This window comes from Oryza sativa, chromosome 2 (assembly GCF_034140825.1).
Source record: "Oryza sativa Japonica Group chromosome 2, ASM3414082v1".
In the NCBI taxonomy this organism is placed as follows: domain Eukaryota; kingdom Viridiplantae; phylum Streptophyta; class Magnoliopsida; order Poales; family Poaceae; genus Oryza; species Oryza sativa.
This window is the reverse complement of record NC_089036.1, coordinates 33,500,001-33,511,679: the sequence shown is the minus strand read 5'-3', so window position 1 is coordinate 33,511,679 and position 11,679 is coordinate 33,500,001. Positions and strand designations below refer to the sequence as shown.

Here is an 11,679-nt window from a genome sequence, read left to right as displayed (position 1 = left end):
GGCGGAAGTTCAAATTTCCTGTGAGTACACATGCTCTACATTTATATTTCTCCGATTCAAATACATATAAGTGTATATTAATTAGATCTCTCGTTGTTTGTCATTTATTTGTAGTGCGCAAAGCAAAAGCAGGGAACTAACTTGTGCGGCTATTACGTGTGCGAGTATTGCCACTGCCTTGCAGACCAAATCATCACCACAAGAGAGCTCGATGTACGTACAAATAAATTCAAAATTTCATTACGTAGCGATTTCTTGTTTAATTACTAATCAATTTCATACATTCATATAGTTTATTCGCATGAGGGATAACCTGACCACACACAAGGAATTTATCGCGGCGGTTCAAGAACAACTCATGGGATTCATCAACGAAGAAATCCTTGATCCCAAGGGTGAATTCTACTACGACGGAAACACAATTCACCGGTCCTTAGCTTCTGAGCTAGCAGCGAGTACTACTACGTCGAAACCGTAGCTAGCTAGGACATATAATGGATTGTAATTAATACATGACTACATATGTTTCTATATGCATGTGTACACATTTTCTATAATGTAAATATATTTTGTTCATATATATATCTATATACATATGCATTTGCATAACATATATATGTATAAATACATATATATATGTATGCATATATATGTATTGAAACATATATATGCATGGTTTATATATATATATATATATATATATATATATATATATATATATATATAAACCATGCAGCAACAGGGGCATGCAAAAAAAAAAAAAGGTCAGCTCTATCTTTAGTCCCGGTTGGTAACACCAACCGGGACTAAAGATCGATCTTTACTCCCGGTTATTTCACCCGGGACTAAAGATAGCGATCTTTAGTCCCGGATTGATACTCCCGGTTTGGAAACCGGGACTAAAGGGGGTTACAAACCGGGACTACAAAGAGTTTCTCCACCAGTGTTAGCAATAAACGATAGCTCAAATATAATTTCCTCTTTCTTTTTTTTCCGATTACACACGGAATCGTACTATTCTTGGCTCTAGAAATCACTCATTCAAACATGAGAATAATCAGTTGATCGAGGAATATTCAAAATTCATAGCGCGCGATAAACTTTTTATCAGCGAATAGCTAATACATGAGAACCGGGGGCCGGAATTAGCTTCTGATTCTAGATTAGGGACTTCGTCAATGCGACTGTTAATTCCATGACACGACACTTAATCAGTGTCAATAATGGGATTTCGTCAACGCCGGTTCGCTTAATATTGGTGACTTCCATTATACAAGAAACTTTCTATTCCCTCCCTCCTAAAATAATATACTAGTAGAAAATTTCTTCCACGCTGATCCACGAAGTAGGTAGATCAATTAAAAAACTAAAATACTATTGGGGTTGTTACAATAAGAAAGTAGATGGGGAAATCAATGAGAAATGCTTGGAATTGTTAATGTGAGGAAATAAGTGGACAAGTTGCTATATTTTATAATAAATTTTAAACGATGAAAGTTGGAGTACAATATTGTGAGACAATATGTTACTCTGTGCGCTATAAAATGGTTTAGTGAGATCAGGATTATCATTGATCACTATATCTTTGAACGTGTGTTAGAAGATATATTTGTTGGTATATATGTGTGTACATGTGTAGGGTTATGCATCTTATGTGAAATTTAAAAACAAATAATGGCTCTTATCGGAAGCACGCAGCTAATTAGGAAGAAGAGCAATGCTCGGAAGCTCTCTACTTGCAATATTATAAACTACTAAGTAGAATTAAGGGTAAATTAGTAATTTACTAATACAATGATTAGGGGTAACTTTGTTATTTACGGTTTTTTTATCAATCTGTGATCATTCAATCCACTGACATCGCTCATATTTCATCGAAAAAGCAAAAAGAAAAAGAAAAAAAATATTTAAGTCACTGCTAAGACGATTATACCCCTCAACACTTTTTTTTACAATAATACATCTCCACATTTCTACTATCACTAAGTAGGGTGGTAATATAAATAGATCTTAACCCATCGATGAAATGAGATCAATGGTTCATATTATTTTCCAGTGGAGGACCAGAGTGGGGCTCAAAAATGTGACTTGGCACCTTGTGGAAGCTGGCTGTAGTAGACTAGTAGTGTGGCAGTAATCCAGGCAATGCTGCAACCATATCTTTGAACGGAGGAGGGTGCACGCGCAAAGTTTGAAATTTTCTCGCTTCCTCAATTAGGAAGAACAAACTACACAGAGAGAAGAGAAGATGCAAGTGCATCCTAAGCATGCATGAAATTTACTTTTCAAGGTCATTATGTGACCAGAGTAGGAATATTTTCATTGTATATATACCCCGGCCCTTCATGTCTTCGATATACGCTCCATCCATTCACAGCACGCATCTATTCAATCAATCCGTCCATCTCATTTGTCACCATGGGCAAAAACTTCCTGATTGTGTTAAGCTTGCTAAATGCCGCATTGGTGGCGACATCCGTAGGCGCGGAGCAATCAGACGAAGTATCCACCTACATCGTGCACGTCGTGCACGCCCATGCAGCAAACACGGCACACCTTGCTCATGCCCACTATACGTCCTTCCTTCAAAGGATTCTTCCTTCCCACATGCATAGCGGGTCATGTCACACCTAGAAATTCTCAAACCAGAATTTCTAAGCTGAATGTGCATTAAATCCCTGTCCAGGACCAGCCAGGGTACACAAACGACAATTGTTGACATACAGACCCACGTCTTAGAAAAATATAAAAGATTACAAATGCAGCGGGAAAGATTAAAGCGAGCTAAACCGGGAAGCTTGACTTCAGCAGCGGGCGACTCCACTCCACAGGCAAACCTTGACGGCAGCAACGAAACCAACCTCTCTGAGACGGCTCCAACGGAGAAGAACTTCAACTCTGGTGTGGGGGAAAAGAGAGCAAGACTGAGTACTACCCACTGTACTCAGCAAGTCATACCGGAAGAGGAGGTATGATGCAGGATATAACCAAAGGAAGCTAGGGGTTCTTTTGCATAAAGCAGGCATTTCAAAGCAGTAGTTGAAAGCAGTAAAACAGCTGTAGTAATTAATCAATATTAACCAATCACTGTCCAACGCTACACCACGTTGCAATAGGCCCAACCAACCACCTAAACTACACCAGTTCATTAAGCTAAACTAGGGGTGAGACTAATCACGGTGAATCTGGTTGATCGCCCATAACCGCGGGCACGGCTATTCGAATAGTTTTACTCTGGCCAGAGGTGTACAACTGTACCCACAAGACACGATTCCACACATGTCGCCATGCCCCGAAGTATCACCATGATACTGCAAAGGGGGAAATCGTGACAAGACCCTCCACATAACCCTCCCCTAACCATCCACACCACGCTAAGGTTTCACCCCCCACCCCTCAAAAGGCAGTGGGCGGTCCCCTCTTGCGCCGCGGTGAATCCGGCAGCTGGACAACCGAACACCTCGGCCGACCCAACTCCATCACGCCCACCCTCGCCACCGGTGCCTAGGAAAGGGTCGAGCTATGCTTCAGATCAAGCAGTTACCCACTCCCGCTTGTGGTAAGCACGATAAGTCTCCCAGGGTTTCCCGTGAACCGGTCCTTAACTGCCATGGGTGCGACCAGCAAAACCATGCACCCACAGCCCGCCATTCAGAATATTTTAATTAACTGACACCCTTGCGGTGGCACCAATCTAAAGCTATGCCAATAGTCAGAGTCTATGTAATAATGTGATCCCCATTTGTGTCCTAGTTGAACTAAGCATGGCTAAGCATTTCCTAAGCCAACATCTAGTCATTTTGATACCCAAGTTATCAATGGCATAAGGTAACCAATATGTGGCTGAGGAATAGGACCCATCCCACATTACATTGTAAAAGAATGCAACATTTAATAGAAATGCGGGATATTTGTAAATTGGGTACAGTATGATCAAACGTATTGCATGACTTGCCTTGCTCTCGAACTGATGAGACCTCGGCAACGTCTTCGAGGAACTGCGGATCGACGAAACGGCCGAAACCTACGCGACAAACAAAGCACACAAGCAAAACATGCTATAAGACTGCTGAAACAGGAAACAAAACTATTTTTAATGGATTTTTTGCATTTTTCTTGATTTACTGAGACTTGAATGGACTTAAACGGAGCTCGGATGAATTACTTATAAATTTTAGAAGATAAACTGTGTTTTTACTAATAAAGAAAAAGTCCTTAATTAATTATTGCGCAATAATACCCAGGGCTGACGTCAGCGAAGGGGGGGGCGCCGGCACGTGGGCCCCACGGGTCAGCGGCTCCAAAGGGAGGGAGGTGGCGCCTGGCAGGTGGGCCCCACCAGGCGGTGGCTCAAAGGGGAGGCGAGGGAGGCGCTGGCCGGGCTCGGCTCGGCCTCAAGGCCGACCGGCCGACCAAGGCGAGGCGGCGGCGAGGCACGACCACCGACGGCGGTGACCGGCGGTGCGGGAAGCGGCGGCGACGGCCGAAAGGAGGCGGCGCATGGCCGGAGCAGCGGCGTGGCCGGCGCTCGCGGGAAGGTGAGGAAAGGAGGGGGAGGGAGGACTCACCGGCGACACGGCGGCCGGAGCGGAAAACGAAGGCGGCGACGACGACCCGACGAGAGGAGGGGCGGACGAGCGGCGGCGACACCTAGAGGAGGGGAGGAGAGGAGTTAGGGATGAAGAAGGCAACCGCGACGACCAAAGTGGCTGGCCGGAGACGGAGGGGAATGGATAGCTCACCGGCTCGCGAGGGAGATGGGGTTCCGGTGGGGTTCCGGCGACGCGAGGCGGTGGCCGAGATGGCCCACACGGCGGCGGAGCTAGCGGCGGCGGCGGCTTGGCACGGCGGCGGCCCTAGTGGCGACGGCACGCGGCCGGAGATGGGCGGTGGCGGCGGAGCTCGGCGAGCGCGGCGCGACGGCGGTAGAGGGCGTGGGAGAGGACGGTGAATGGGGGAAATGAGAGAGAGAGCTCGAGTGAGGGTTTTTATGGGCGAGGGAGGGGCGGAAACGGCCGGGGATGGCCCCTATTTGGCCGGTGACGTGGAGAGGTGGAGGAGAGAGAGAGGGTGTTGGGGGATTTCAAATCCCCCACCACTTGCGGGCGCGCGCGCGCGGGAGATGCGGGGGAGAGGGCGGCGACGTGGGCGCGAGGTGCGGGCGCGGAGTGGAGGCGCGACGTGGAGTGGAGAAGGCGGCGGCGCGGGCGGGTGGAGCTCCGGCTCCAACGACCGGAGGTAGGGGACGACCGACAGGTGGGCCCCACCTGTCGGCGCCCGAAAGAGAAAGGGAGGGAGGGAGGACTTCGGGGAGGGGAAAGGAGGAGCGGGCCGGCCCAGGAAAGGGGTGCCGAGCGCGATGAGAGAGATGGGCCGACGGCCCATCTAGAGAAAAAGGAAGGAAAAGAAAAGAAAAAGAGGAGAAGGATTTTCCTGGGATTAAATATTGCACTTTGGTGATTTTTAATTGGTTAAAATTATTTCCAAGGCTCTGAAAATTCCACTAAAAATCTTGTTAATGCATTGGAGCATGGGGAACTCAAGAAAAATTCCACCACGCTATTTCCGATTATTAATTGCATTTATTAATTATGGAATTAGCTCTAGGTTAATTAAGATAATTTCTTCGGACGATTTATTTAACAAATATTTAAAGCAAGGAAAAAGGGGGAAACTTCTGGGCGTGACAGGTCAGCACCTAGGCTCGTCTATGCCTACTCCCATGCCGCCACGGGCTTCGCGGCATGCATGACGAAGCACCAGGCCGCGCACATCGCGGACCACCCTGGTGTCCTCGCCATCTACCCCGACGAGCATCTCCAACTGCACACCACTCAGTCTCCCTCCTTCCTCCGTCTCTCACCGTCCGTTGGCCTCGTACAGGCATCAAACGGCGGCGGCACGGGCGCGGTGATCGCGATCTTGGACACTGGCATTTATCCCAAGGGCCGCAAATCCTTCACCGCTGACTCGTCGTTTCCTCCACCACCTCGCACCTTCCGTGGTCATTGTGTCTCCACTCGCTCGTTTAATGCCACCGCCTACTGCAACAACAAGCTCGTCGGCGCAAAGTTTTTCTATAAAGGGCACGAGGCCAAGATGGGTCACCTGATCAATGAGACACAAGAGTCCAAGTCACCTCTCGACACCGAAGGCCACGGCACGCACACTGCATCTACCGCCGCTGGTTCAGCGGTCCCTGGCGCTAACTTTGTTGGCTATGCCAATGGCACCGCCCAAGGCATGGCTATACGTGCACACATTGCATCCTACAAAGTATGCTGGAGAGATGATGGAAATGCATCGTGCGCTACCTCTGACATTCTCGCCGGAATGAATGAGGCAATTGCAGATGGAGTAGATGTCATATCCCTTTCCTTGGGTGGTCTAAAGCCACAACTCTACAACGAACCCACCTCCCTTGGCGCATTCAATGCCATCCGTAGAGGCATAGTCGTGTCCACCTCCGCTGGAAATGATGGCCCTGGCACGTATACTGCTAATAACCTCGCACCATGGGTGATAACGGTTGGCGCATCAAGCATTGACCGTCGGTTCCCAGCTCACGTTGTCCTTGGACATAATCGCGGAACCTACATCGGCACCTCGCTGTATTTCGGCCAAAACACAGCCGGTTCATTTCTACCTCTAGTGTACGGTGGTGATGCTGGTTCTGCTCTGTGTGAATACGGGATGCTTTCCAGCAACATGGTCACCGGAAAGATTGTCCTCTGCTATGGCACAAAAAATACTACCAACCCCATAGTGCAAGAAGCTGCTGTCCAACAAGCCGGTGGTGTTGGTGCCATCATTTCAATTGCTCCAGAATATGGTGATTTCTTACAGAGCTTCGCTGATATCTTGCCAACGTCGACGATTACCTTCAAGGACACCGAAACGATCCATTCGTACACACAGTCGGTGGCCGACCCGGTTGCAAGAATCGACTTCTTAGGCACTGTGATCAACCAATCACCGTCTGCTCCAAGGGTCGCAGCCTTCTCAAGTCGTGGACCGAACCGCTTTGCTCCAGAGATCCTCAAGCCCGACATGATTGCCCCCGGTGTCGACATCCTCGCTGCATGGACCGGAGAAATGTCGCCTACCATGGCCAATGTCATCGACAATAGGCGCGTCGAGTTCAACATCATCTCCGGCACGTCCATGGCGTGCCTGCACATGAGCGGCATCGCCGCTATGCTTAAGGTGGCACAACCGAGTTGGAGCCCAGCGGCAATCAAGTCGGCCATGATGACGACGGCCTACAATGTGGACAATGATGGCAATGCCATCAAGGACATGGCCACGGGCCAGGCAGCCAGGCCGTTCGAGCTTGGGTCTGGCCACGTCGACCCCAACCGTGCCCTCGACCCTGGATTGGTGAACAACACCACCGCCGACGATTACATAACATTCCTCTGCAGCCTCGGCTACAACAGTAGTCAGATCGCGCTCTTCACAAATGACGGTTCGACGACAGACTGCTCGACCAGGCCACGGAGGTCCGTGGGCGACCTCAACTACCCGGCGTTCTCGGTGGTGTTCGTGAGGTCCGGAGAGCAGGTCACGCAGCGCCGCGCCGTGACCAACGTCGGGGCGAACACCAATGTCATGTACAACGTTACCATCACCGCACCGCCCGGCACCACTCTCACGGTGACGCCAACGAGGCTCGCGTTCGACGCGCAGCGCAGAACGCTGGATTACTCCATCACCGTGTCGGCAGGGGCGACCAGCTCGTCCGAGCACCAGTGGGGATCGATCGTCTGGAGCGATGGCCAACATACGGTGAGGAGCCCCGTCGTGGCCACCTGGCAATAAATTCACATGCGACATTGTCTCGTATGTTAATATATATAATCTAAGGCCATCGTCTCACATATATATGGTTTTATATTGTAAACGTAACCTAGTACTACTGTATATGGGTGCATCCATGCGGAATTGCGGATGTCTGCTGTCTGCTGCTGTGTATAAGTATGAGCACGCATGTATCACTATTAAATAAACTAGGAAGGTAGCCCGCGCATTCGCGCGGGCATGCGTTCTATTCTAAGTTTGAGATAAGTATAAGAGCGAAATATTAAACGGAGAACATCTGCCACGATTTGTACATAAATTATTTTCATCAGCACTAATTGCTAAGTTAGTAACCTATTAGTTTTATATTATATCATATTTAAGGAATATCTATAAGCAATTATTTATAATCTTCTTTATCATTTGAAAATAAGGTAAACATATATTTTTTGGAAAACATGTCAACGAAAGTAAAGTAAGGTGTTTTTTAATTACATATCTATTATAATAGTTCAATTAGAGATGAATTGGGTGGGACATGAAGCTCCACTAAATGTATGGGTTTATATAAGCTAATATGATTGATATAGTTTGAGAGGTGATCCATCTATGAACATTTCATGTAGGGTGGGTGAAAGGCTCCATGCAACCTAATATGAATACGATAATGACGAAATATAATTGCGTAGTAATATTTTGGAAATGTCATGTACCATAAATACATGCTTAACTTTTATATAAGATAGATCTAACAGTTATAACAAATTGTTCACCGGTTTAAAAGGCATAAAAGTATTCCAGTTATGTAGCTTAAAAATTATGGTTGTTTTATTATCCAATGTTATTGCGAAGTGAGCACAATTCAATTGGTTAGGTTTCCTGTGGTGTAACTTGTCTACCTGGTTCAAGTCCTAGACTTGATACGGGTGCTCGCATTTACGGCTAAATATTCTTTCAGTGGTAGGTGGCATACCCGTCGACAGCGAGACGCCCGTGGTGACATCCTCAATCTCAAAACGTGTTGGATCAGTCTTTTAGAGGTACTCAAAGGAGTAGGGTGTTCGTGTGTCGTGTTTCTAAAAAAATCCAATATTATTGATTGTTTCTACTTTAGTTTAATAGCTAAGAAATAGCGAGAAAGACAACAAAACTTATTTGCTTTTTTCTTAAAAATGTATGAATTAGTTAACAAAAGCTAGTCCATAGAATATATATGATCCAAAGTAATGAATCTTTTAATAATGAAGTTAACTTGATTCTTTAATTTTAAATTTTATAGTAAATAATCTAATTTATCTCCTACTTAGGCTAAATTTGATCTAATTGGTTGAGCTTAAGCAGAATCTTTTAATAATGTAGTTAACTTGATTCTTTAATTTTAAATTTTATAGTAAATAATCTAATCTATCTCCTACTTAGGCTACATTCAATCTAATTGGTTGAATTTAGGCAGGGCATGAAAGACGACGTAGGTTATCAACGCAGGACTAATTAAGTATTAAATATTACAAACATGAATATATATATATATATATATACATATACATATACATATATATATATATACATATACATATACATATATATATATATATACATATATACATATACATATATATATATATATACATATATATACACATATACATACATATACATACATACACACACACACATATATATATATATATACACATACATATACACATATACATATACATATACATATAGGATGGCCATTTGGGGCACCATGGTGTATGGGCTCCATGGGTATAAACCGTTGGATGAGAACTTGATCAAGAGATTGATGCGGACTGAAGATTAACGGGTCTGCCCGTATTAAATTCCTGATTTAGAAAGTGCAACGGCTGGTCAAAAAATTGCCGCATGCATGATCCTGTATCAACTATACCGTAATTAAGCTGTAATTAATGTCCTTGTTTACATCCATAATTTATGGAAAATCAATTCCGTATAATTGGAAAGTGGGATATTTTATATTATTTTTGACAAAGGTAAATAGCAAATTTAAGGTCATTAATTTTGGGTTTCGGGTATGTCAATTTTCACATCCGGCCAAGATGCAAAAAAAAGGTGAGTATTTATTAATGTTTTCTAGGTATAAATAATCAATTCTGGGTTAGGGTGTAGCTAGATTTATGGCGCCATATTTTTCACCCAAAAATGGTCAGCTTGTATTTACATTGTAAGTCTCTAAATTACATATGTAAATTTAGTGTATTTATAATGTAAGTTTTAAAATTACAGATGTAAGTCTCAAAATTACATAGTAATTACATGTGTAAGTAGGATGTAAGCGGGGTGTAAATTTGTGTTAAAGAAAAGGATGCATACATATAGAACGAAATTAGGTGACGTTTCACTTGGATTTGCATGACTTTAGAGATTAGCTAGCAATAGCATATGCTTTCAGGTCTCTTTGCGAGGAAAAAGTCAATATGGAAGCACGGATCTTAAACACAGATCCAACGGCCAGAGAATCAACTGTAATCAACGAAAAAAATCTATCGACATAATTATAGCAAATCCGCTGGGTTATGTGTAAAGTAGGTATATAATCAGTTCGGGTTGTGAAAATTGTAGTTTTACGTGGATACACACATGCAAAGTATATTACGTGGAAACCGATTATTTGAAATTTTCAGTACCAAGTAGGAGTAATGTGTAGTAGTACGGTAGGCTTATGTACACGTATCTAAATTAGCGCGTTGCACTTTCAAATTACAGAATTTATATATTTAAAAAATTTGACCAATACATTTTAGCATTTTGCACTGGTGTTTAGCTATGCATGGAATGTGATTGGTACACATTAATAAGGTATATAATGATACGATTGGGTTATACGAGTAATATACATCGAAATTTCGGAATATAATTAAGTACATGAAAATTTGGAATCTAAGTATATATATTAACTTGTCATCGCACTCAATCGATTACATGCAAGAATGACAAGTTAACCTTCATAATCATCGTTCGAGAATGTGCATGGCATTTGATAAAGACAAAAGCCAAATCCGTTTCTTGGCAAGAAGAAAAAACACATATCCGGTGAAAAAGACACTCTAAAAATTATTATAGAAAGTACACTCTAGAAAATAATTAGAAAATACACTCGAAAATATTTAGAAAATAACCTGCTTACACAAATGTACCACTCATGAGCTAGGTTTGTACATGCATGCATTCCAGTTGTACCATTTAATTGGGCATATACCCATTTAGAACACGCATATTAATTTCTTATGAGTATTTAAACACACATATTGGGTAGATTCTATTCGGTATATACCTACGCAAACAGGCATACTAGGTACTCCCTCCGGTTTTTTTTATATGACGCTGTTTAGTTTAAACTTTAACTAGCCAGCGTCATATAAACAAAAATGGAGGTAGTATATTTTAGGTGAATATACCCACTAAAACACATGTTTTGGGTAAACATAATTTCTTATATATTGGCTGTATACCTATTTAAACACGCATACTAGGTGGTATGTATACCTTAGAACACATTATATACTTAGGAGTATTTAAACATGTATATTGGGTACGTGTGATGTACCACAATTATAATTCGGAATATACCTATTTACACATACTAGGTATATACCCAGTAAAACTATTTTTTTATTGAATTAAAACTCGTATTTTGGGTAAGTATCATTTCTAATTGTCTATATACCTATTTAAACGCACATATACTAGGTACGTATATACCCAAAACACTATCAAGAATATCAGTCCAGAATCATTAACCCTATCTGAAACACAGTAATTTGAACAAAACCATCCAGCTCCTAGCGTGTGCATGCAGCTGGTCCTGCTGCGCACGACTATCTTCCACGCATGATC

General features: G+C 43.6%; 1 protein-coding gene across 1 annotated transcript; it reads left to right on the top strand.

The window, feature by feature from the left end:
* The first annotated feature begins 2,271 nt into the window (after positions 1 to 2,271).
* LOC107276966 (subtilisin-like protease SBT1.4) lies at positions 2,272 to 7,821 on the top strand. The gene is made up of 3 exons (XM_015769067.1): positions 2,272 to 2,290; positions 2,378 to 2,623; positions 5,696 to 7,821. The coding sequence occupies exons 1-3, from the start codon at positions 2,272 to 2,274 to the stop codon at positions 7,819 to 7,821; spliced, it is 2,391 nt and encodes a 796-aa protein (XP_015624553.1).
* The last annotated feature ends 3,858 nt before the right edge of the window (positions 7,822 to 11,679 follow it).